The 25,556-nt window shown below is 58.3% G+C and overlaps 1 protein-coding gene and 1 non-coding gene across 2 annotated transcripts in view; one reads left to right on the forward strand and one right to left on the reverse strand.

Annotated features, from left to right (window-relative positions):
- The window catches only part of CUL4A (cullin 4A), a 48,940-nt gene that overhangs the window by 14,196 nt on the left and 9,188 nt on the right, over window positions 1-25,556 (forward strand). Inside the window, exons 4-15 of the mRNA XM_012765556.3 lie at window positions 5,745-5,814; window positions 7,157-7,230; window positions 9,750-9,912; window positions 10,292-10,381; window positions 11,232-11,314; window positions 13,623-13,690; window positions 16,527-16,645; window positions 18,221-18,413; window positions 20,334-20,438; window positions 20,685-20,795; window positions 21,341-21,426; window positions 21,797-21,904. Coding sequence (XP_012621010.1) covers window positions 5,745-5,814; window positions 7,157-7,230; window positions 9,750-9,912; window positions 10,292-10,381; window positions 11,232-11,314; window positions 13,623-13,690; window positions 16,527-16,645; window positions 18,221-18,413; window positions 20,334-20,438; window positions 20,685-20,795; window positions 21,341-21,426; window positions 21,797-21,904 — 1,270 coding nt within the window. The remainder of the gene's footprint in view (window positions 1-5,744; window positions 5,815-7,156; window positions 7,231-9,749; window positions 9,913-10,291; window positions 10,382-11,231; window positions 11,315-13,622; window positions 13,691-16,526; window positions 16,646-18,220; window positions 18,414-20,333; window positions 20,439-20,684; window positions 20,796-21,340; window positions 21,427-21,796; window positions 21,905-25,556) is intronic.
- LOC142875280 (U6 spliceosomal RNA) lies at window positions 24,135-24,241 on the reverse strand. The gene has a single exon (XR_012922676.1). It is a non-coding gene; the product is annotated as a U6 spliceosomal RNA (small nuclear RNA).

A 25,556-nucleotide genomic window follows, 5' to 3' on the forward strand; every position in this document is an offset into this window, starting at 1 on the left:
GACAGACCCTGGGCCTGGGCTGTGCTGAGGGTGTGAACGGCCCCCGGGCCTGGGCTGTGCTGAGGGTGTGGACGGGCCCGGGCCTGGGCTGTGCTGAGGGTGTGGACGGGCCCCGGGCCTGGGCTGTGCTGAGGGTGTGGACAGACCCCGGGCCTGGGCTGTGCTGAGGGTGTGGACGGCCCCGGGCCTGGGCTGTGCTGAGGGTGTGGACGGGCCCCGGGCCTGGGCTGTGCTGAGGGTGTGGACGGGCCCCGGGCCTGGGCTGTGCTGAGGGTGTGAACAGCCCCCGGGCCTGGGCTGTGCTGAGGGTGTGGACAGGCCCCGGGCCTGGGCTGTGCTGAGGGTGTGAACAGCCCCCGGGCCTGGGCTGTGCTGAGGGTGTGGACGGGCCCCGGGCCTGGGCTGTGCTGAGGGTGTGAACAGCCCCCGGGCCTGGGCTGTGCTGAGGGTGTGGACAGGCCCCGGGCCTGGGCTGTGCTGAGGGTGTGGACGGGCCCCGGGCCTGGGCTGTGCTGAGGGTGTGGACGGCCCCCGGGCCTGGGCTGTGCTGAGGGTGTGGACGGGCCCCAGTCCTGGGCTGTGCTGAGGGTGTGGACGGCCCCCGGGCCTGGGCTGTGCTGAGGGTGTGGACGGGCCCCGGGCCTGGGCTGTGCTGAGGGTGTGGACAGGCCCCGGGCCTGGGCTGTGCTGAGGGTGTGGACGGGCCCCGGGCCTGGGCTGTGCTGAGGGTGTGGACAGACCCCGGGCCTGGGCTGTGCTGAGGGTGTGGACGGCCCCGGGCCTGGGCTGTGCTGAGGGTGTGGACAGGCCCCAGGCCTGGGCTGTGCTGAGGGTGTGGACGGGCCCCGGTCCTGGGCTGTGCTGAGGGTGTGGACGGCCTCCAGTCCTGGGCTGTGCTGAGGGTGTGGACGGCCCCGGGCCTGGGCTGTGCTGAGGGTGTGGACAGCCCCCGGGCCTGGGCTGTGCTGAGGGTGTGAACAGCCCCCGGGCCTGGGCTGTGCTGAGGGTGTGGACAGACCCCGGGCCTGGGCTGTGCTGAGGGTGTGAACAGCCCCCGGGCCTGGGCTGTGCTGAGGGTGTGGACGGGCCCCGGGCCTGGGCTGTGCTGAGGGTGTGGACGGCCCCGGGCCTGGGCTGTGCTGAGGGTGTGGACGGCCCCCGGGCCTGGGCTGTGCTGAGGGTGTGGACGGCCCCGGGCCTGGGCTGTGCTGAGGGTGTGGACGGGCCCCGGGCCTGGGCTGTGCTGAGGGTGTGGACGGGCCCGGGCCTGGGCTGTGCTGAGGGTGTGGACGGCCTCCAGTCCTGGGCTGTGCTGAGGGTGTGGACAGACCCCGGGCCTGGGCTGTGCTGAGGGTGTGGACGGCCCCGGGCCTGGGCTGTGCTGAGGGTGTGGACGGCCCCGGGCCTGGGCTGTGCTGAGGGTGTGGACGGCCCCGGGCCTGGGCTGTGCTGAGGGTGTGGACGGGCCCCGGGCCTGGGCTGTGCTGAGGGTGTGGACGGCCCCGGGCCTGGGCTGTGCTGAGGGTATGGACGGCCCCCGGGCCTGGGCTGTGCTGAGGGTGTGGACGGGCCCCGGGCCTGGGCTGTGCTGAGGGTGTGGACGGCCCCGGGCCTGGGCTGTGCTGAGGGTGTGGACGGCCCCCGGGCCTGGGCTTTGCCAGGGTGTGGACGGCCCCCGGGCCTGGGCTGTGCTGAGGGTGTGGACGGCCCCGGGCCTGGGCTGTGCTGAGGGTGTGAACAGCCCCCGGGCCTGGGCTGTGCTGAGGGTGTGGACGGGCCAAGGGCCTGGGCTGTGCTGAGGGTGTGGACGGCCCCGGGCCTGGGCTGTGCTGAGGGTGTGGACAGCCCCCGGGCCTGGGCTGTGCTGAGGGTGTGGACGGGCCAAGGGCCTGGGCTGTGCTGAGGGTGTGGACAGACCCCGGGCCTGGGCTGTGCTGAGGGTGTGGACGGGCCCCGGGCCTGGGCTGTGCTGAGGGTGTGGACGGGCCCCGGGCCTGGGCTGTGCTGAGGGTGTGGACGGGCCCCGGGCCTGGGCTGTGCTGAGGGTGTGGACGGGCCCCGGGCCTGGGCTGTGCTGAGGGTGTGGACAGACCCCGGGCCTGGGCTGTGCTGAGGGTGTGGACAGACCCCGGTCCTGGGCTGTGCTGAGGGTGTGGACGGGCCCCGGGCCTGGGCTGTGCTGAGGGTGTGGACGGGCCCCGGGCCTGGGCTGTGCTGAGGGTGTGGACGGGCCCCGGGCCTGGGCTGTGCTGAGGGTGTGAACGGCCCCGGGCCTGGGCTGTGCTGAGGGTGTGGACGGCCCCCGGGCCTGGGCTGTGCTGAGGGTGTGGACGGCCCCGGGCCTGGGCTGTGCTGAGGGTGTGGACGGGCCCCGGGCCTGGGCTGTGCTGAGGGTGTGGACGGGCCCGGGCCTGGGCTGTGCTGAGGGTGTGGACGGCCTCCAGTCCTGGGCTGTGCTGAGGGTGTGGACAGACCCCGGGCCTGGGCTGTGCTGAGGGTGTGGACGGCCCCGGGCCTGGGCTGTGCTGAGGGTGTGGACGGCCCCGGGCCTGGGCTGTGCTGAGGGTGTGGACGGCCCCGGGCCTGGGCTGTGCTGAGGGTGTGGACGGGCCCCGGGCTTGGGCTGTGCTGAGGGTGTGGACGGCCCCGGGCCTGGGCTGTGCTGAGGGTGTGGACGGCCCCCGGGCCTGGGCTGTGCTGAGGGTGTGGACGGGCCCCGGGCCTGGGCTGTGCTGAGGGTGTGGACGGCCCCAGGCCTGGGCTGTGCTGAGGGTGTGGACGGCCCCCGGGCATGGGCTGTGCCAGGGTGTGGACGGCCCCCGGGCCTGGGCTGTGCTGAGGGTGTGGACGGCCCCGGGCCTGGGCTGTGCTGAGGGTGTGAACAGCCCCCGGGCCTGGGCTGTGCTGAGGGTGTGGACGGGCCAAGGGCCTGGGCTGTGCTGAGGGTGTGGACGGCCCCGGGCCTGGGCTGTGCTGAGGGTGTGGACAGCCCCCGGGCCTGGGCTGTGCTGAGGGTGTGGACGGGCCAAGGGCCTGGGCTGTGCTGAGGGTGTGGACAGACCCCGGGCCTGGGCTGTGCTGAGGGTGTGGACGGGCCCCGGGCCTGGGCTGTGCTGAGGGTGTGGACGGGCCCCGGGCCTGGGCTGTGCTGAGGGTGTGGACGGGCCCCGGGCCTGGGCTGTGCTGAGGGTGTGGACGGGCCCCGGGCCTGGGCTGTGCTGAGGGTGTGGACGGCCCCGGGCCTGGGCTGTGCTGAGGGTGTGGACGGCCCCCGGGCCTGGGCTGTGCTGAGGGTGTGGACGGCCCCCGGGCCTGGGCTGTGCTGAGGGTGTGGACGGGCCCCGGGCCTGGGCTGTGCTGAGGGTGTGGACGGGCCCCGGGCCTGGGCTGTGCTGAGGGGGTGGACGGGCCCTGGGCCTGGGCTGTGCTGAGGGTGTGGACGGGCCCGGGCCTGGGCTGTGCTGAGGGTGTGGACAGACCCCGGTCCTGGGCTGTGCTGAGGGTGTGGACGGCCCCCGGGCCTGGGCTGTGCTGAGGGTGTGGACAGGCCCTGTCCTGGGCTATCCCAGGTTGTATACGGGCCCCGGTCCTGGGCTGTGCCAGGGTGTGGACGGCCCCTGTCCTGGGCTGTGCCAGGGTGTGGACGGCCCCTGTCCTGGGCTGTGCCAGGGTGTGGACGGCCCCTGTCCTGGGCTGTGCCAGGGTGTGGACGGGCCCCGTCCTGGGCTGTGCTGAGGGTGTGGACGGCCCCTGTCCTGGGCTGTGCTGAGGGTGTGGACGGCCCCGGGCCTGGGCTGTGCTGAGGGTGTGGACGGCCCCGGGCCTGGGCTGTGCTGAGGGTGTGGACGGGCCTCGGGCCTGGGCTGTGCTGAGGGTGTGGACGGCCCCCGTCCTGGGCTGTGCTGAGGGTGTGGACGGCCCCCGTCCTGGGCTGTGCTGAGGGTGTGGACGGCCCCCGTCCTGGGCTGTGCTAGGATGTGGACGGCCCCCGGTCCTGGGCTGTGCTGAGGGTGTGGACGGCCCCCGTCCTGGGCTGTGCTAGGGTGTGGACGGCCCCCGTCCTGGGCTGTGCTGAGGGTGTGGACGGCCCCCGTCCTGGGCTGTGCTAGGATGTGGACGGCCCCCGGTCCTGGGCTGTGCTGAGGGTGTGGACGGCCCCCGTCCTGGGCTGTGCTAGGGTGTGGACGGCCCCCGTCCTGGGCTGTGCTCCTGAGCACCCTCTGTCCCGCCTGGCGCCTTGCACCATGTCCGGGGCTCTGGTGACCCGCTGGGTCTGTGCGTCACATTCGCCTGTGCACTTCCTCCTGCGGGCTTCGTGTGCCGCCACCGTGTGTCAGCCCTGAGCTGCGTGTGGGGACACAGGCGTGGCTGGCACGGCCGGCTGGCGAGCGGGAGGGACTCAGAGCCGGGAGTCCACGTGCCGCCCACGTCTCGAAGCTGGGACGCTTAGCTGAGACGGGTGGGAAAGCATCGCCTGAGCCGCAGAGCAGCGCGGAGGCACGTGCGGCTCGGCCTGGCGGACGCCTGTGGGCCGTCCAGGCGCTGGGGCAGGCCTCCCTGGGGGCCGCACTCCGGTCTCTGTTTCCCACACACTGCTTTGGCGCCTTTCTTACAAAGTGTGTCCTGAGAGTCGAGCTGAGAGAGTTCCAGTTTGGTACGTGAGTGAGAGTTCATGTCGGTGTTGCAGAAGTCCATTTCTTTTTTTTTTTTTTGAGACAGAGTCTCTCTTTGTTGCCCAGGCTAGAGTGAGTGCTGTGGCGTCAGCCTAGCTCACAGCAACCTCAATCTCCTGGGCTCAAGCAATCCTCCTGCCTCAGCCTCCCGAGTAGCTGGGACTACAGGCATGCGCCACCACGCCCGGCCAATTTTTCTATATATTAGTTGGGCATTTAATTTCTTTCTATTTATAGTGGAGACGGGGTCTCACTCTTGATCAGGCTGGTTTCGAACTCCTGACCTTGAGCAATCTGCCTGCCTCGGCCTCTCAGAGTGCTAGGATTACAGGCATGAGCCACCGCGCCCGGCCAGGGAAGTCAGTTTCAATCCAGGCTGGAAGTCAAGGCCAAATGTCAGCCACTCTCCTGTCCCGTGTGCTATTAATGGTCACCTTGCTCCTTCCGGAACCCTCCAGAAGCCCCGGGTGGGGCTGCATCCAGTGTCTACGTCTGTGCAGTGGCCTGTGGCGCCTGTGCCCTGCCCCGCGTGTCTCTGGCAGGGATGGACTGGGAGGGGAAGGGAGGCTGGCCGGGCAGCAGGGAGAGGAATGGGGGGCTGCGCAAGTCGGTGGTGCGGCGTGGAGGTTGGTGGAAACCATGTTCCATGTTCGTGGTGTCTGAACTTTCCATCTGCCTGAGTCCGTTCTGCTGTGACGCGGCACCGTGGCCTGGGCGGCTCACACCCGACTGAAGGTGGATTCTCACGGTCCTGGGGGCTGGGAGTCCAAGGTCGGGGCACAGCAGCTCGGTGTCTCTCAAGGGCCCTTCCTGGATCCAAGACGGTGTCTTTGCCGTGTCCTCACGTGGCGGGAGGCGTGTCGGCGTCTCTCTGGGTCCCTCCCATCCCGAGGCTGCACCGTGGGGACCTCATGGCGGCGTCACTGTGGGAGTGAGGGCGTCAGCGTGGGGTTTGGCGACACAGTGACTTTCAGGGCTGTGGTCGGTAGCTGCCATGTGGCACTCGGTGCGGAAGAGACCGGAAACGGGTAGAATCTGTGATGCTGAGAGTTTTCCTGAGCAGAGCCGCACAGACTCGCTGGACAGCGTCCTGTTTCTGAAGAAGATGAACGCGTGCTGGCAGGACCACTGCAGGCAGACGGTGAGCGAGGCCATCCCGCCCGTGTTCGCCCTGCCTGCGTCCTCTGGGGCTCACGGGCCTCCGTGTGGCTGCATGGGAAATTCAAGCGGGGGTGCCCTGTGTCAACCCAGCTCTCCCGTTTTTCCTCCTGGTCACACGGGCCCCACGCATCCTCCCGCACCCACATGAGGGCGGCGTGGCGGGCGTGTGCAGAGACGCAGGCGTCTGTCAGTGCCGCCAGCCTCAGCGCAGCGGGCAGCAGGGCCAGACGGGGGAGGTGACCCGCAGCTCCACGGGGCAGAGGCCACGGTGGGGACGCAGGCCTTGGACTCCCGGTGGCCTCTCATTTCTCCTCAGTCCCAGTTTTCTCAGGTAGTTGAGCTGAACTCAGGCATCGTAGGGACTTGGCACTGACCGAGCTTTACATGTGTGACTCTTTGCTGTGACCTGGCTGTCACTTAAGTGAGAGGAAAGGCAGTGTTGGTGCTTCCCTGAGTAGCTTCAATTCTTACGCTAAGTGAGGTGAACAGGAGACAGGGCGCCTGGCAGGTGCTAGAGGTGGGTGAGCGTCTGTCAGGGGGTTTTGTTTGTGAGGGCAGCAGACGTCCACAGACGCCCATGGCAGGAACACAAGACGGGCTTATTCTGTGTCTTTCCACCTCACGGCGTGGAGTCAGGTGTCCACGAGTCTCGTGAGGACACGATCTTTTATTTATGTATTTTTTTTGAGGCAAAGTCTCACTCTGTTGCCCAGGCTAGAGTGCTGTGGCGTCAGCCTAGCTCACAGCAACCTCCAACTCCTGGGCTCAAGCGATCCTCCTGCCTCAGCCTCCCGAGTAGCTGGGGCTACAGGCATGTGCCACCGTGCCCGGCTAATTTTTTCTATGTTTGTAGTTGTCCAATTAATTTCTCTCTATTTTTAGTAGAGACGGGGTCTCGCTCTTGCTCAGGGTGGTATCGAACTCCTGACCTTGAGCAATCCGCCCGTCTCGGCCTCCCAGAGTGCTAGGATTACAGGCGTGAGCCGCCGCGACCGGCCTACATGAGCTTTTAAAAGCTCCATGCCTCGCTGACCTAGTGCGGTGGACCACATCCGTCAGGAAGGGGTAGATTTAAAAGACATCCTTTAGGCCAAGTGCTTTGAAAGCCCCGAGGTCAGATTCTCTGTGTTGAGATTAAAATCAGACACCAGGGGGAGCAGCCAGGGCTAGGGAAAGAAACCAGCCTCACTGGCGTGGTGGGCAGCCCCTGTCCGCATGGAAGGGGTGGGTGCAAGGCGGTGGCGTCGCTGCCGTCCGAGCAGCCCGTCCCGGGTGCCTTGCTGGCGAAGCGCTGCTCAGTCGCCCTCCTCTCTGCCCGGCAGATCATGATCCGGAGCATCTTCCTGTTCCTGGACCGCACGTACGTGCTGCAGAACTCCATGCTGCCCTCCGTCTGGTGAGTGCGTCTGTGGGGCGTGGGTCCCCCCCGCGCCGGCCTCCCCTATGCCGCGTGGGGGCTCGTGTGGTCGCCGTACTCCCTTCCTTTCCTCTGGTGCCACGTCGGCCGGTGTGGCGAGTGCCCGCGAGGGAGGCGGGGTCCGTGGTCAGCGGGGGGCGGGGAGCCATGGCAGGCGGGGTGCCCAGGAGGAGCGCGTTCTGGCGCTTTCTCCAGCTCGCACCGAGTTGCACCGCTCGGCACCCCACAACCCCGGAGGGCTCAGTGCCGCGTGGGCACTATTCTCAGATGGGCCCGGGCTCCAGCACTGCCCGTAGCGGCTCTTCCCAGCGCTGCACTCGGACTCTGGAGAGGGTGCAGCTGCTCTCAGGCCGCGGCCCCCGAGGCTCTGTAGCCCCAGTGCCCTGGAGTGGCTCAGCCTCCTGACCCTGGCCCGGGCACAGACACAGGTCTCCAGATTCACCGCGTTCCCATCTTTGTCCTCATGCTGTCATCTTTTGGGGACCGCGTCAAGTGGGAGCTCCTCCCGGTGTCACTCTGGCCTCCTGGGGCCCCTCGGCACTCCACAGCCTTAGCTGGCCCTGGGGAGTCACTGCTGCCACCACCCCTCGGTGGGCAGCCCCGCGCCTGTCCTGCCTCCTGCGAGACAGCTCAAGACAAAAGCTGTGTCCAGTCTCGTCCCTGACTTGCCTCGTTCTCTGTCAATGTACAACTTCATTCTGCTCCCAGCTGGAGGAGCCAGTAGGGCTGCTGCCTGCCAGCCCTCACGCCCAAGTTGTCCCACACACGCCCCTCCCATGCCCGTCTGTGCTCGCTGACCCAAGGCAGCACCAGTGTCACTCTGGCCACAGACGTCGGCGACCTCCCAGTCACCAGACCCAGCAGGCGTGTTTTTGTCCTTACCTTATATAATCTGACATCCGCACAGTTCCGAGCGCTGTCCCCTTCCGTGAGACCGATTTCCCCTGTTGTTGCTTTTGCACTCTGACCCCTGCACGTCTCCTGCAGGCGTCCACCTGGTCCTCAGAAGGCAGACACGTCCGACCCTGAGCCTGTGTTCAGAGAAAGGACGAGGGCGATCGCAACAATAGTGGCAAATTATTCAGCACGCGCTCTGCAGGGCGCTGTGCCCTGCAGCCTGCCTTGATCCCGGAACGGCTACGTGAAGGGTGGCCATGGCGCTGCCCGTTTCATAGAAACCGAGGCACAGCGTCAGTAACTTGCTCTGCCTGCATTGTGGGCACCATGGTCCTAACTCCTAACTTACGAGTGTAGTTTATGCCGTGATTATGTCACGTGAACTACAAACGTTTGTAGCATAGAATGAACTAGACCTCTTCCAGTCCACCCCAAGAGGCTGAGAAGCCAAACACGAGAGTCAGTGAGATGAGAACCTGGTGGCACGTGCGTGGGGAAGGTGCAGCGAGGGAGCCCTTGAGCTCTGGACCCCAAGGGCTGTGCTGGGATGCAGGGGTGGTGCTAGGTCGTTGGGGGGAGGGAAGGAAGCAGCAAGTTCCAGGCAGATGAGCCCTTGCTGGGGACGGGGGCGGCAGCGTGACTAGAAGGGCCCCGAGTGGGGTCAGTTGGGTGAAGAAGCTGGTGAGGGGCCCCCAGGACTCCTGGGCAGCTATGGGGTTTTCAGCTGAGGTCGGCACTCAGGAGATCCTGGCGGCAGGACAGAGGGTGGACTAGAGGAGAGAATCAGCCCCTCCTGTGCCCAGCCACCTGCCTGGCCCTGCTTTCAGGTGTTTGGGGGCATAAACTAGCACTTTTGATCCCATTTTAGAGCTCGGGGAGGAAGGGCACAGAGAGGCCAAGTTCCTGCTATTGGCACTCGGCCGCCACCATGGCCACCCCGGAGCCCCAGCTCAGCATGCCTGGCTGGGCCTCACATCTATACTTTGTCTCTCCTTAGCAAAGAGCTTGGCAGTGAGGGAGCCAGTGGAAGCGTTTAGGTCAAGCATGGAGAACGTTATCAGACAGGTTTCATGGACACGCTGGGTGCTGAATTCCTAACTTCCTCACGCCATGAACCAAGGCAGTGTGGTGAGCTCTTAAAGCCACGTCCTGAGTCCTCTTCTGCAATGCCAAGGCCCCACACTTAGGAGCAGGATAGGCACTGCACAACAGCTCCATGGAGGACGGCAGGGCTCAGGTGGGGCAGTGCTTCCCAGTGCTAGGACGTCTGCAGTTGCTTACCAGGGAGAGCAGCGTGGTCCAGGGCGTGGCGGTCAGTGGAGTCATACGTGTTGATTAAATTGTCAGTGACTCGCATGACCCAGGAATGTCTCCACACCTGACCAATCCAGAAAGGTAGAACAGCCTTGTTTAAAAGGAAGAAATGTAAGGCGTCCCAGACTGCCAATAACATAGAAGAATCTGAGAAAGGATTGTCAGCACACAGGTGCGGAGGATGAGGGAACTGCGCTCTAGGTGGCACTCACGGCGCAGCTGCAGCTTCACCCGAAACTTCTACAACGGGAAACTGAAACGAGTTTGTTCTCTCACTCTCTGTGCAGGGACATGGGCCTAGAGCTGTTTAGGAACCATATCATCAGCGATAAGACGGTTCAGAGCAAGACCATCGACGGGATTCTGCTGTTGATCGAGCGCGAGAGGAGCGGGGAGGCCGTGGACCGGAGCCTGCTGCGCAGCCTGCTGAGCATGCTGTCCGACCTGCAGGTGAGGGCACCAGGCCGTGTCGCCGGGAGAGAAATCACCCACAGCGGTTGCCAGGAGTGGAGGGGAGGGAAGTGGTGATCGGGGCAACACGACACCAGGGGCCACGGGGAAGATGGGTAAACGTGGCTACGTAAAAACGCACGTTTCTAGTGGAAATTGTACCATCGCCGAGACAAAACCAGGTGGCATGCTGGGGGAGGAAAGGCGAGACTCGGGTGCGTGGCCCTCCCACAGGCGGCCCCTCCCAGCCCCGGGCAGAGCAGAGCGGCCGCCACGCCAGTCATGGGCAGTTCCTGGGGCGGGTCACTCACCTGCCCCTCGGAAGATGGGGGACGTCAGCACTTGGGAAGGAGGGTCAGTGACTCTGCTCCTCTCTTAGGTATACAAAGATTCCTTCGAACTGAAATTTTTGGAAGAGACTAACTGTTTGTACGCTGCGGAAGGCCAGAGACTCATGCAGGAGAGAGAGGTGAGACGACGCGGGTTTCTGTCCCGAGTCCTTTCCACCGGCCGGGTCCAGGCGCCTGTCCTCGTCCTCGCACACACGGACACCGTGTCGGAATCTCCTGGAAGCTGCTGCCCAGCTGAGACCCCTGCTTCCCAGCCCCGGAATTAAATCTCCTCCCATCAGCTTAGACACCGTTGCCCTGCCACAGGCGAAAAGCCAGTGAGAGAAAGATAAATGTAAACGATAAAACATTTTACTTGCATGAAGCATTGGAGAAAATTTCCAAAAAAAGTCATTTGAGAAAAACACGAGTGGTAGGTAATTAGGAGCCCAAAGACTTAACCCGTTTCCCAGATCCAGGAGCATCCTCAGGGCATCCCGAGGACCGCCCAGGTGCGAGTGCTGGCCCCGGGTCCACCCACCGTTGCTGCCTCATCCTGGCTTTGCAGACACCATGTCACTGGGCCTCGCTGCTGCCGGAGCAGCACGTCAGAGACCCGCGTCACGGGCCTGGCCTGCGCTGTGGGGCAGCAGCGGGAAGGTGTCGCCCGGGAGAGGAGTGTGTTTGAGCGTCCTGCAGCCACGTGGTCTGGTGCCCCAGATGCTCGGGCCGGCTGTGTGTGGTGGGGGTTTGCCCGCAGGCCCTGCGCCCTCCCCGTGGGCTGCAGGCGTGGGCTCCATGGTGAGCAGAGCAGTGCGGTGTGGCCCGGCCCTCAGCCCTGCGTGGGACTTCTGTGCCACACACATCGGCCACCTTGGCCCCTGTGTATACGTATATTTTTTGATTTAATAAGAAAAACAAAACTTCAGTTTCTTAGATAATGTTGAGAATCTTTTTGTTCCTGATCTATTTAAATGTTTTGTTTGGAAGGTTCCAGAATATCTGAACCACGTAAGTAAACGTCTGGAAGAAGAAGGCGACCGAGTGATCACGTACCTGGACCACAGCACACAGTGAGTACCGCCCGTGGCCGCAGGGGGCGCGGCTCCCTGGCTGGCTGCTGGGGCTAACCGTGTCCTCATGGGTTCATTTGGCACTGTCCCAGAGCGTCTCTGCTCCCAGCCTGTTTTTTCACGTCGTTTGTCGTTATTTGACACTGCAAATTGCAGTTTTTACTAGGTGCCCCGTCATGAGTCACTGTCCAAAGGAGGGATTCCAGCGGAGACATTGGCGTCTTGGGGCTTTGAGACGGGTTCAGTTCATGGTGACGGGGCATCGCTGAGGGTCAGGCTCTTACAGACCTTTGACCTTTACTTACAGCGGAGTCACAGTGTTTTCTCTTGTCACCTAGTTTTTCCTCCAAACCTGAGTTGATGCGTGGCTGGGGGCAGACAAAGGGACGATCACGCGAGCGTCTGTGCCGGACGCAGTGTGTGTCCGCGGGCTGGGGGGGGGGATGGGCGAGTGTACCGACCTCGACTCAGGGAGGGACAGGCGGGTGGGAGAGGGGACCGGGTCAGCGCAGAGCGAAAACGGGCGAGAGAAGGGTGGAATCGCCGTCAGGCACGAGGAGTTTGAGACTCTGCGGGACGGGACGTCCCAGGCCTCCGCCCCAGAGTGTGCGGAGCCCACACGGCGTAGCCCGGGGATCCCGTTGGCTTCTGCCTCGCTGCCATCGGACTGGGGTGGAAGAGGGGCCCACGGGAGCTTGGAAAGAAGCGGCCGGGAAACTCAGAGGGCCAGCAGGGAGAACAGTGGTCAGAGCCCAGCTGCCTCCTCGCTGGGCCCCGCGGGCGTGTGCGGGTCGCGCGGCCCCGGCTCTGTCCTCACGCGTGGGCTGGAGGCGAGTGTCTGCCCTGCTCGCCTTCTCCAGGGCGTTGCTGTGCTGTGAGATTTTAATGGGGGGTGCGTTAAGTTCTTCATAAACAAAAAGTGCAGCCTTGGGAGGATGGCCGAAGTTAATAGTCCTTGGAATAAAGCAGATGCTCTCATCTCATAAAAACAACAAAATAAAGCAAAAATAATTAGGCCGGGCGCCTTGGCTCACGTTTATAATCCTAGCACTCTGGGAGGCCTAAGCGGGCAATTGCTCGAGGTCAGGAGTTCGACACCAGCCTGAGGAAGAGTGAGACCCTGTCTCTACTTAAAAAAGTAGAAAGAAATTGTCTGGACAACTAAAAATATATAGAAAAAATTAGCCGGGCATGGTGGCACATGCCTGTGGTCCCCGCTACTTGGGAGGCTGAGGGCAGAGGATTGCTTGAGCCCAGGAAGTGAGCTATGATGATGCCATCCATGGCAACCTACTCTGGTGACAGAGCGAGACTCTGTCTCAGAAAAAAGAAAATGTAATGACTGTGGATAGCAAAAGAGCAGCCAGGAAGAGGAAGCCGCGTGTGCCCTGTGTGCGTGGCGGTCATGCCTGCTGTTCTGTGCGACACACGTCTGGGGCCGCAGGCGAGGCCTGCTTGGTGGTGATGGGAGAAGGCAGACGGGTGGAGCTGGAGAAGGCAGAGGGGGTCTGGGACCTGGCACGGGGGGCTTGGGGTAGAAGCGTGTATCGATCCAGCCCAAACGCAAGTCCAGAGGTGCCACTTAGAACGCCAGAAGGGGCAGGACGCAGCCCACCTGTCTGAGAGGTGCCGTGGCAGGGAGGATAAACTGGGCAGCCGCGCTGAGGGCTGGCAGACGGGGAGGCAGTGGAGGTGACAGGCCAGCCTTGAACCCGGGGGAGGAAGGCGGTTTCGCACAGAATGCCCAGGCCGTGTGGCGCTCCGTTCTGGCCCGCACACCGAGAGGCTGGTGCGAGGCCTGCGCTAGGCTGGGTTGACCTCCTCAGCAAGCTCCATCAGGGGCTCTGGAGCGTCTGCGATTCAGGAAGCCAGCAGGTGGCGGGCAGTGCCCCGTGATGGGGACAAAACTGAAACCCAACCTGTCGAGACCAGTGCAAGCTGCACCCAGCTGTGGTGGGGCTGGGTGTCCTTAGGTGTGCTCACCTGTGTGTCCGCCTGTTGGCGTTGTGCGGCGAGTGGTTTCTGGAGGGGCTCCAGGGCCGGCGGCGGCGGCAGTCACACACGTGTGAGCAGATGCTTCTCGCCTGTTACTTTCTGACGGGTCCAGATGACATCTGGTTTAGACCAGCCCTCCCGTCGCTCACAGCTAACCAGGTTTCTCCTTTGACCTGTGTTTCTTTTTGTTCTTTTTTTTTTCTTTAGTTTTTTTAAAACTTTTTTTATTTATTTTTATTTTTTTTGCCTGGAAGTTGCGGTTAATTTTTTGTATGACCTGTGTTTCTAACGGTGATTCTATTTGCCCATGTAGGAAGCCGCTGATCGCTTGTGTGGAGAAGCAGTTACTGGGGGAGCATTTAACAGCGATTCTGCAGAAAGGTGGGTTTCCTCGCTCTGCATGAGAGGAGCTGAGGGCAGCCCTCAGTTCACCGGGGAAGTCGGGATCGTGCCGAGAGCGACATAAGGACATCCGTTATTTTCATAAAACAATCATTAAAAGCCTCTCCCCGTGAACATATCAGCCATTGTGGGGAAAATAAACAGGTAAGAGCAGTCACGCGAGGCGCCTGCCAGGCCTACATTCGTAGCTGAAACCCCATTAACTCTCTCTGGACCAGAGGGCCCAGGGGACCCTCTCGAGCAGACCGCACACGGCTGAAACTCGCCGCTGGAGGCCGCCCCCGCGTGGACACGTGTCTGGTGCCTTGAACATGTGTCTCGAACACCTGGCCTCTCATGTGTCACACACACCTGACACCAGTAGGGGCGCGAGAGCTCTGGCAGCGTGGGCGAGTGCAATGGTCGGCTGTTTGGATTTTGTGCGTCTTGGTGTCAGACGCACTGCCCTCTGGAACATGCTTTCCTCTCCTGGTTTTCCTGAAGAGAAGAGAAACGTGTTGCTCTGCTGCTGATTTGCACGGCTTTGACATCCGCCTTGCAGCAGCCATGAGGCTCCTTCCGCGGCCTGAATTTCAGGGCCCTTGCAGACGTGTCGAGAGCTCCGTCTCTGTTTGTTTCTGGCCCCCAGAGTGCGCTCAGTTCTCTGGAAATTATCACAGCCGTCCACCCTTTGTAGCCCTTCAGCACTCACTGTGGCGGCTTTTTAGTAACTTGAGTATTTAATGCAACCATCTGAAAGTTATTTTAAGCGTATCTGGAGACCACAGGGTCTCTTTCTGGCCGTTGGACGCTTTAAAGCTTGATTTTGGGAAGGCCCTAAGTGGTGTCCAGACACGGGCTCCCCTTGGCCAGAACGAAGGCCACAAGCGCTGTGCTTCACGCGAATGCCGTGCAGCGCCAGAGCAGGCCTGCGAGACCTCCCCCTGCTCTGCAAATAAGAAAGCAGGCCCCGCATGGCCAGACGGTGGCGCCTGGGGCCGCGCACCTCCTGGTGTGGGGCCTCATAGCTCCTGGTGTGGGCCGCGTAGCTCCTGGTGTGGGCCGTGGCCAGGCTGGGTGTTTCTGCTTCTGCCACGCTGAAGCCGCACAGCCGCTGCGTTTCCACACGTATCAGGCCTTGATCCACCGCTCACCAACACAGGTGAGCTCAGGGTTTGTAGCAGGCGTTTTTAAAAAAGAAGTCACTTTATAAGGGAAAAAGACTTAGAAATTTGTGTTAAGTTATTTCAGAGCATACTTTGAGCAAAATCGTTTGTAGAAAATCGTAGATTAGGGGCCGGGCACGGTGGCTCTCGCCTATAATCCTAGCACTTTGGGAGGCCGAGGTGGGAGGATTCCTTGAGCTCAGGAGTTTGAGACTAGCCTGGAGCAAGAGCAAGACCCCGTGTCTACTAAAAATAGAAAGAAATCAGCCAAACAACTAAAAATAGAAAAAATAAGCTGGGCACAGTGGCGCATGCTTGTAATCCCAGCTACTCGGGAGGCTGAGGCAGGAGGATTGCTTGAGCCCAGGAGTTGGGGTTGCTGTGAGCTAGGCTGACGCCACAGCACTCTAGCCTGGGTGACAGAGTGAGACTCTGTCTCAAAAAAAAAATTGAAAAATAATAATAATAATAAAAGAAAATGATAGATTATATATCATTACTCTGAATTTTATTAGAAGCATATTAAAAACTAAAAAGCAGCCGGGCACGGTGGCTCACGCCTGTAATCCTAACACTCTGGGAGGCTGAGGCGGGCGGATTGCTCGAGGTCAGGAGTTCGAAACCAGCCTGAGCAAGAGCGAGACCCCGTCTCTACTATAAATAGAAAGAAATTAATTGGCCAACTAATATATAGAGAAAATTAGACGGGCATGGTGGCGCATGCCTGTAGTCCCAGCTACTCAGGAGGCTGAGGCAGCAGGATTGCTTGAGCCTAGGAGTTTGAGGTTGCTGTGAGCTAGGCTGACGCCACGGCACTCACTCTAGCCTGGGCAACAAGCGAGACTCTGTCTCAAAAAAAAAAAAAAAAAACTAAAAAGCTATAGTTTTTGAATTGTTAAAGAAGATATTTAAAGTCTCAGTAAAATAAAATATAAAAAGTTTATTTGTATCAGTAGATGGAAATATGATTTAAAGAAATAGCATTTGGAGGTCTAGGTGGGTATCACAGTTACAGCGTACCACGTTTGTGCGCATTTTCAAGCCACCACCTTAAGCGCGTGGGCGCCGTGCGCGTCTGGGGCGGGGTTCTGGCCCGAGGACCTGGCGAGTGGCGTGGCAGCTTCGCCGTGGCCGCCTCCAGGGGGATCGGGGAAAATCGTTTGGGAAATCAGTGAAAGCTCTTCTAATTACGGTATGGTTTTAGAAAATCTCCATGAAATTTAAGTCTCTAAAATAGTAAATACTTTTCAAAACACCACAAACACTTTAAAATATCTCATGAGTGTTTTGTCCCACAGCTTACTGTACATGTGAATAAAGTTAACCAGCTGAAAATTAGAATCGGTCGTTTATCCTTTCATAAACGATTTTCTGACTGAGGGACTAAATCAGAAGTAACTTGGAATCGGGCCTGTGGGTTAAGTAGCTGGCGTGAGCGTTTCCGGCCATCCCTGCTCTAGTGAGATAGGGCCTCGGCGGCAGGAATCAACAACACATCTCCCGGCTCACGCAGAAAGACGAGCTGCCCCGGCAGGCTCTGTCTCAGACATGTCACTGGACTCCCCGCCCCTCTGACTTGGATGCTAACTGTCCCATGGCGTGGGCCGTGTTCAGGTTTCGTGGTGCTGCAGACTGCCGCCGTGGCCGCTAACGTCACCGCTCCGTTGCAGGGCTGGACCACCTGCTGGACGAGAACAGAGTGCCGGACCTCACGCAGATGTACCAGCTGTTCAGCCGCGTCAAGGGCGGGCAGCAGGCGCTGCTTCGGCACTGGAGCGAGTACATCAAGGTAGGAGCCGGGCGCCCCTCCTGCGCCCGCACGGGCCTCGGCTGCGGGAGGCACCTTTGTGCCCTCATCACGGTGATGGGGTGGACAGGCGCCTTCCACTTTCTTCCAGGCCACTTGTGCACGTGTTTTTTAAGCCAAGTCTGTTTTTTTAAGATAGCGCCAATAGTGAGAAACCCCTCCAGGTGGAGACATGACTTAGAGAACAGCTGTTTGCACAAATGCTGGCTTCAGCCCTCGGTCACAGTCTCTCTGAGGCAGTGGTTCCGTGCGCCTGCGTCCTGGCGCCTTGCGCGGGGAGAAGAGCGTGTACGGGTGCCTCAGGCGGTCCGTGCACCGCGCCGCTTCCCAGCAGGCCACGTGTAGGGTTTGCTGTCCACCTCAAACGTGTTTGGGATTTGTGTTGGATGTTTTTCTGTGTTTTTTTTTTAGACAGAGACAAGGTCTCGCTATGTTGTGCTCAGGCTGGTCTCAGGTTATTGGCCTCAAGCCGTCTACCCATCTCAGCCTTCCAAAGTGCTGTAGTTACCTGCGTGCACCACCGTGACCAGTCCAGGTGTTTTTTTAAAAAAAAGACTTCAAGTAAATAGAAATTTGCATAAATTGTTGCGCTGTATGCTTTGATGAGCAAAATCATTCAAAGAAGGTGGTAAATTAGAATTTTTTAAAATTTTATTTGTAGAGACAGGGTCTCCCTAAGTTGCTCAGGCTGGTCTTGAACACCTGGCCTCAAGTGATCCTCCTGTGTCAGCCTCCCAAAGAAGCTGGGATTACAGGCATGAGCCATTGTGCCGGCCGTAAATTAGGATTTAATACTGAAGGTCGTACTTTCATGTTTCTAAAACGTTTTTTATGTGTCCTAAGGTGCCCAGTTAATCCCGCTGTGCGGTGCCTTCCCGAGTGTTACTTCAGCTCTCAGGTGTCCTGCCCCGCAGCGCCCTCAGTGCTGGTGCGGCTCCTCAAGGAAGGCCGGGCGCTCGTCCAGGGCTCGCTTGGTGGTGTCTGGAGACATTTCTGCTTGTCACACAGATTTTTAATAGTGTTCAATATAACATTTTTGAATTAAACACGCTAAACCTGGGCCTGTCCATGTTGAGAAGTGATGGACAAAGAAAACCACAGTCAGGAAGCTCACGTTGGTGTATTGAGTTGCCAGGAATTAACTTCTGTTTGAGAGATTTAGAACTATTAATAAAATTTCTTTAAAAAGCACTGTCAGGCCGGGCATAGTGGCTCATGCCTGCAGTCCCAACACTTTGGGAGGCTGAGGTGGGAGGATCATTTAAGGTCAGGAGTTCGAGACCAGCCTGAGCAAGAACGAGACCCCGTCTCTGCAAAAAATAGAAAGAAATGAGCAAGATGTGGTGGCCTGAACCTGTAGTCCCAGCTACTTGGGAGGCCAAGGCACAAGGGTCCCTTGAGCACAGGAGTTTGAGGCTTCTGTGCGTTGCGATGACAACACTGCACTCCAGCCTGGGTGACAGAGCAAGACCCTGTCTGAAAAAAGAAAACAATAAAATATACTGTTCGGTGTTCTCATAAGCTGATCATTGACTTGGTATCTATTTGCGTTCGCAGACTTTTGGGACGACGATTGTCATCAACCCTGAGAAAGACAAAGACATGGTCCAAGACCTGCTGGACTTCAAGGACAAGGTGGACCACGTGATAGAGGTGTGCTTCCAGAAAAACGAGCGCTTTGTCAACCTGATGAAGGAGTCCTTCGAGACGTTTATCAACAAAAGGCCCAACAAGCCGGCAGAGCTCATTGGTAGGAAACGCATTTCCAGACGTTTTCCTAATATGGGAAAATAAGGCAAAACTCAAGCTGGTTTTTTCCCACAAAGTTCAGGCTGCTCGTGGAGAGGGTGGGGAAGGATTTTATCAAGCCACATTAGGGCACATTAAAAAAAAAAAAGTACACATTTGCATGCCTGGACGCGCACGTGTGTTGTTTCCCTAGAGGGAGATGCACCAGGAACTCGGTAAAGAATGAAGCTTGACTTCACAAAAGAAGGAAGAGACGATGAAGGGTTATTTCAGTCTGTGTTTCCTGAACTGGCAGCTCTAAAGCTGTCTTTTGGGAGAATCCACCTTAATTCTCCAACTTGATCACAAACAAGTGATTTCTGCTCAGAAATTAGACTCAGAAGGTTTGTTGTGTAAGAATGCCCCGTGCTGTGGGGATAACTTTATCAGTATCTGGGAGTATTTAACATGAGATATTCCTCAGTCACCATCTTTGCATCTGCAAACACTATTAAAATGGGGTGCAATTAGGTGGGATCTAAAATGATAGCCTATTTTAAAATTAAACTTTTGTTAATTATACCAATTTATACAATGATTTTGTGATAAGATCTAAATAGATTTCAGAATTCATAGGCTTTCACTAGTCAATGAAAGTTTTTTGAGACAGAGTCTCACTCTGTTGCCCAGGCTAGAGTGCGTAAGCCTAGCTCACAACAACCTCAAACTCCTGGGCTCAAGCAATCCTCCTGCCTCAGCCTCCCGAGTAGCTGGGTCTACAGGCATGCGCCACCATGCCCGGCTAATTTTTTTACATATTTTTAGTTGGCCAATTTCTTTCTATTTTTAAGTAGAAACGGGGTCTCGTTCTTGCTCAGGCTGGTCTTAAAGTCCTCAGCTCAAGCGATCCTCCCACCTTGACCTCCCAGAGTGCTAGGGTTACAGGCGTGAGCCACCGCGCCTGGCCAAAAGTTTTTTTTAATTTACAGGAGGAAAGGGGCGAAGAGAAATGTAATGCAACAATGCAAAATCGAGTGCATGTTAATTATTATTGAGACATATGACAAAACATGGAGTTCATTATACAACTATCTGCTTTTCTGTATGTTCAGAATATTCCACAGTAAAAAGTTAAAAGGGGCCGGGCTTGGTTTCTCACACCTGTAATCCTGGCACTCTGGGAGGCCAAGGCGGGAGGATCACTTGAGCCCAGGAGTTGGAGGCTGCAGTGAGCTGTGATGACGCCACTCTACTCTACCCAGGGTGACGGAGTAGACTCTGTCTCAAAAAAAAAAAAAAAAAAGTTAATAAAAGCAACAACAAAGGAAATTTATGGGGCAGTTTAATTTGGCTTCCATACTACTTTATCGATTGTGATTTCTCTAACGAAGACAGATGTTAAGCTCTTGGGAGTTTGGGCTTCTGGAAGTCTGGGCTTCCGTCACGACGTGGAGACTTCTGTCGCCCCTTCCCGAGCCACCCTACAGTTAGCTTGTGCAGCCTGCACAGAAAGGCTCTCTTCCCTGCCTCATTACCTTGGGTTAAGCACTCGGAGCCCTGAGAAACATTCTTTCTCTTTGAGAACGTCCCTTCTGAGTTTATTATACCACATCGTATAATTCTGTTGTCTGGGGCAGCAACGTGCCATGAAACCTGAGCGTGTAGTCACAGGAATCAATCTTATCCTTAAATTTAGAGATTTAGAGATTAGAAGAGATATTGAAGCTTGCTTTTAAAGTCCAGTCCCTGGCTTTGTTGGCGTTTTTGGCAGTATTTATTCTTGCATGACTCGAGAGCACCTGTCTTTAGAGAGCCGGGTGTTGCCACTGTGTCATGTAATCCTGTCACTTTGGAAAGGTCTGGAGTGCCGCCATCCCGTGGTTGCTCATAGAAACTAAAAGTGTGCTTTCCCAACCCAGACCACGCTTGTTTGCTCCCACAGCGAAGCACGTGGACTCCAAGCTACGTGCGGGCAACAAAGAGGCCACCGACGAGGAGCTGGAGAGGACCCTGGACAAGATCATGATACTGTTCAGGTTCATCCACGGTGAGGAGGCGGGCTTCTCCGTGGGGGGAGCGCTTGGAAGGCGCTGCACGGCCAGGACATGCGTGTCGTGACCGAAACGCCTGCGTGGGGCCCTGTCCTTCCATGGGGAACTTAACGCTAGACTTGGGGTGCCAGCAGCGTGGTCTGCACTGGGAGGAACAGTTCAGAGGGTCTCAGCAGTCGAAGTCTGTCGTTCACGTGCCAGCTGCCTAAAGTCTGACGTTACTCTCTCCTGGTGTTAAATAGGTAAAGATGTCTTCGAAGCCTTTTATAAAAAGGATTTGGCAAAAAGACTCCTTGTTGGGAAAAGTGCCTCAGTGGACGCTGAGAAGTCCATGCTGTCGAAGCTCAAGCACGGTGAGCGCGGGGCGGGGCCCTGTCACCGGGCAGGGCTGCCCCCCTCGCTGCGTCCCAGAGTCTGGTGGCCTTCACCAGCGGGCGGGATGGAAGCCCCTCCTGTCGCCGGGCGGGGCTGCCCCCCTCGCTGCGTCCCAGAGTCTGGTGGCCTTCACCAGCGGGCGGGATGGAAGCCCCTCCTGTCGCCGGGCGGGGCTGCCCCCCTGGCTGCGTCCCAGAGTCTGGTGGCCTTCACCAGCGGGCGGGATGGAAGCCCCTCCTGTCGCCGGGCGGGGCTGCCCCCCTGGCTGCGTCCCAGAGTCTGGTGGCCTTCACCAGCGGGCGGGATGGAAGCCCCTCCTGTCACCAGGCGGGGCTGCCCCCCTCGCTGCGTCCCAGAGTCTGGTGGCCTTCACCAGCGGGCGGGATGGAAGCCCCTCCTGTCACCAGGCGGGGCTGCCCCCCTCGCTGCGTCCCAGAGTCTGGTGGCCTTCACCAGCGGGCGGGATGGAAGCCCCTCCTGTCGCCGGGCGGGGCTGTCTCACCTGCCCCGTACTGTGTTGCAGAGTGCGGCGCGGCCTTCACCAGCAAGCTGGAGGGCATGTTCAAGGACATGGAGCTCTCCAAGGACATCATGGTCCACTTCAAGCAGGTGCGTTTTTTCTGCAGGTGAAGCAGCTTTCTGAAAAGTGCCCGCTCTACACTGCGTGAGAAACAGTTACACTGTTAATGCTTCACAAATAAACCAAAATGAAAATGGGAAAGAAGCCCTGAAAACGTACAACCAGAGTTTGATTTAAGCAGGTCTGACCGTGCGTGGTGTTGGTGGCAAACCAGAAGGAGGGAAAATGTTCCATGATGTTGGGACACCTTTGGCTTTGGTGTCCTATGTTCCCAGGATTGAAGTAAACACTAACACTGATGAGGCTTTATTCTGACAATTACACCTTTTACTTTTAGGGATTGATTGCTTTTGATGGTTTTCTAAAATACTATTCTGTTTTGGGTTTGTTCGTCTTCAGCACGTGCAGAATCAGAGTGACCCGGCCCCGATTGACCTCACCGTGAACATCCTCACCATGGGCTACTGGCCGACGTACACGCCCATGGACGTGCACCTGACCCCAGAAGTAAGTGCCGCGCCGTGTCGCGCCCGCATGCAGACGTGGAACCTTCCAGTGTTTGCTGGGAAGCTTTTTACGTGGCCCACGTGGTCAGAGATCAGGGTGTCCTCACAGTCCCTGGAAGGCAGCGCTGGAGAGTGGCCGACTCTGTCGCCGTCCGCAGCTCCTTCCGCCGAGGCCCACGAACGCTGGCCGGCCAGTGGGGAGGCTGCCAGCGCGGGCCTTGTTCCCAGGGGCCTGTGGCCCGGGTCTCGCCACTGCAGACGGTGCTCACGTTCTAGGGGTGGCGTTGTGTAGGGTCTTAAACCTGTGAGCCACAGCTTCCGGTGCCACAGGGGGTCTGCAGGTAGGGGCAGACGCTCGGCGAAGCTGACCTCCAGCAGGGAAGGGCGCACACGCCGTTACCTTAATCCCAGCAAAGTGGAAAGGGCCGATTCCAGTGTGGAATCAGGGAGGACTTCCTGGAGAAGGCCACGCTTTGCCTGATCTTAGTCGCAGATGAGTGGTTCCTCCCTCCACAGAGAAGGGGTGAGGGGCGTCCAGCTGTGGGTCGGAGAAGTGTGAGACATCCCCTCACCCATCGTGAGGGTGACTCTGACAAGCCCATAACAAAGGGTCAGCAAGAGAAAAGCGCGACAAATGTATCTGACAAAGTTTTACGACATAGGAGCCTTCCGAAATGAAGACCCAAAGACCCAAGGAACGCCATCCACTTGTGGCTTAGGTTTGACAGCGAGGGGACGGCCATGTAGAGATGTGATTGGACAACAGGGAATGAGCTCGTGAGGGAGACTGAGGGGGATCCCTCGGGGCCTGTCTGTGCAGATTCTTGGCTAGAACCAGAGTCTGGTGGCCTAGAGGTGGGTCGAGAGCTTCGTGGCCAGCTCCTACGCAGGACGGCAAGGAAGGCGGGAGTCGTGTTTCTGGGGCACTGTGGGGTGACTGCTTTGGGCAGAGGGTTCCGGTTTCTCTGACCCACTTCAGTGGGGACAGGTGGGCAGCAGACGGGCAGGACGAGGTCAGAGAATTTATGTCTGGGGCCTCTTGGCCTCCTTGGTTCCAAGTGCTCGGCGTGCCAAGCGCCATGCTGTGGGGCGTCGCCTCCTGCGCCCCGACACAGGCACGGAGCCCCGGGCAGACATGGCGGAGGCCTCTCGGGCGCTGGCTGTTTCTTCCTGAAGCTCCTCAGTCTTCTCTTTCAACCCCACCGGGCAGCTGCTTTTGCAACCACCTTCTCCCTTTTGTTCCTCTCCACCCTCGATGCACATGGTCTCCAGAACTCACCCTCGGCTCCTCCCGCTCCATGGGCTGGTGCGGCCCTGCCCCCGGGGCACGCACGGGCATTCCGTCCGACAGGACTGCGCCGACCCCCACCCCACCCCACCACCACCACACGTGCTCCTGCCGCTGGTGGGTCCAGTGCTCGGTCCGCTCAGGCCTTCCTGCTCATCCCTCCGAGGGGAACCTCCTTTTCCAGAAACCTCCCTCGCTGCCTTGGCCACCTCCGTCCACAGGCGTGCCTCTCTTGTGCACTGCCAGTTTTGTAACTTCTTGTTTTGTAATAGTTCAGACTTACAGTGAACAGGTAGGACAGTTCAAAGAACGCTCACACACCCCCACTGCGTGTTCACGTCAGCCGCGTGGTGTCCCGCATGTTCCCTCTCTCAGTTGCCTCAAGTGTGTCCTTCATGGCGTGTTTTCTGGGACCTGATCCAGCCCAGGATCCACCTGCAGGTCATCCACGTGGCCCCGTGCCATTAGCTCGGTGCGGGGCCCGGCAGGAAGGCCCTGTCCAGCACCTGGGGGCGCCAGGCGTGACCACCGGGCCAAGGCCCTTTCGTACACGCGGGCAGCTCGGTCCACACCCAGACGTCCCCCGAGTGGTGACTGGGGACTGGTAACTGGGGACTGCCCCAGTCCCTCTGCCCGGTTGTTACTTGTTTTATTTCTGTCAGCGCAAACTCGAGACTCCTGTTCTGTTGACCTGCTTACGCTTACACGGCCCAGATTTGGCAGGAGCACCTCGAAGCTGGCTCCTTTGTTCTGTTGTCATGCCCACGTCTTCCTTTTTATTTAATTTTTTTTGAGACAAAGTCTCACTCTGTTGCTCGGGCTAGAGTGCCGTGGCCTCAGCCCAGCTTATAGCAACCTCCAACTCCTGGGCTCAAGCGATCCTCCTGCCTCAGCCTCCCGAGTAGCTGGGACTACAGGCATGTGCCACCATACCCGGCTAATTTTTTTTTTTGAACGCTTCATGAATTTGTGTGTCATCCTTGCACAGGGGCCATGCTAATCTTCTCTGTATCGTTCCAATTTTAGTATATGTGCTGCCGAAGCGAGCACTAATTTTATATATATATGTTTTTAGTTGGCCAATTAATTTCTTTCTATTTAGAGAGGGGGGTCTCCCTCTTGCTCAGGCTGGTTTCAAACTCCTGACCTTGAGCAATCCGCCTGCCTCAGCCTCCCAGAGTGCTAGGATTACAGGCGTGAGCCACCTTTGCCATTTATTTATGTATCTATCTTTCCTTTCTCCTTTGCTTTTCTTTCCTCTCCTTTCTCCTCTCCTCTCTCCTCTCCTCTCTCCTCTCCTCTCTCCTCTCCTCTCTCCTCTCCTCTCTCCTCTCCTCTCTCCTCTCCTCTCCCCTCCCCTCTCCCCTCCCCTCCCCTCCCCTCCCCTCCCCTCCCCTCCCCTCCTCTCCTCTTTTCTTTTAGCAGAGTCTCACTCTATCGCCACAGGTAGAGTGCTGTTGCATCATCACAGCTCGCTGCAACCTCAGACTCCTGCCTCAGCCTCTCTAGTAGCTGGGTCTACAGGTGCTTATCACCACACCTGGCTATATTTTCTAATTTTGGTAGAGACAGGGTTTCGCTCTTGCTCAGGCTGGTCTTGGACTCCTGAGCTCAAACAATCTTCCCGCCTCAGCTTCCCAGAGTGCCAGGATTACAGGCGTGAGCCACTACACCTGGTGCCTTTGCCCGGTTTTTAGTTTGGTTTGTCTTTTTGTTGTTGAGTTATAAGGGTTCCTTGTATATTCTGAGTACTAGACTGTTACCAAATACATGTTTCACAAGTATTTTCTCCCATTCTGTGTGTTGTTTCTTTACTTTCTTGATAGTATCCTTTCCACAAAAGTTGCTAGTCTCGATAAAATCAGATTTATCTATTTTTACCTTTGTTATTTGTACTTTCAGTGTCATATCTAAGAAACTATTGCCAAAGCCAAGGTCATGAAAAATGTACCCCTATGTCTCCTTCCCAGTTTCATAGATTGAGCTCTTACATGTCTGTCTTTGATCCATTTTGAGCCTGGAGTGTAGCGAGTGTGTGAGTTCCCAAATGTTAGCTCTGAGGGGCATTATCGCATATCCCCTTGGTTAATCCCAGGCCTAGGAATTACCCCAAGGAATAACATCTAGAAGAGGCATGCTTTAAATAATTGTCTATCACATTATTGACTTTTATTTTTTAGGTGTGATAATGGCATAGTCAGATATATTTCTTATATTTTAGAAATATATGTAGAAATACTTAAAAATGAAGTAGCGCCAGGCCTGGGATCTGATGGTGCAGAAGGTGGTGGCGGGGCCATCCACCGGCGTGTTGTGTTCGGCTCTACACAGGGGCGGCTCTCGGGCTGGGTTTCGAAGCAGAAAG

Source organism: Microcebus murinus, chromosome 13 (genome assembly GCF_040939455.1).
Source record: "Microcebus murinus isolate Inina chromosome 13, M.murinus_Inina_mat1.0, whole genome shotgun sequence".
In the NCBI taxonomy this organism is placed as follows: domain Eukaryota; kingdom Metazoa; phylum Chordata; class Mammalia; order Primates; family Cheirogaleidae; genus Microcebus; species Microcebus murinus.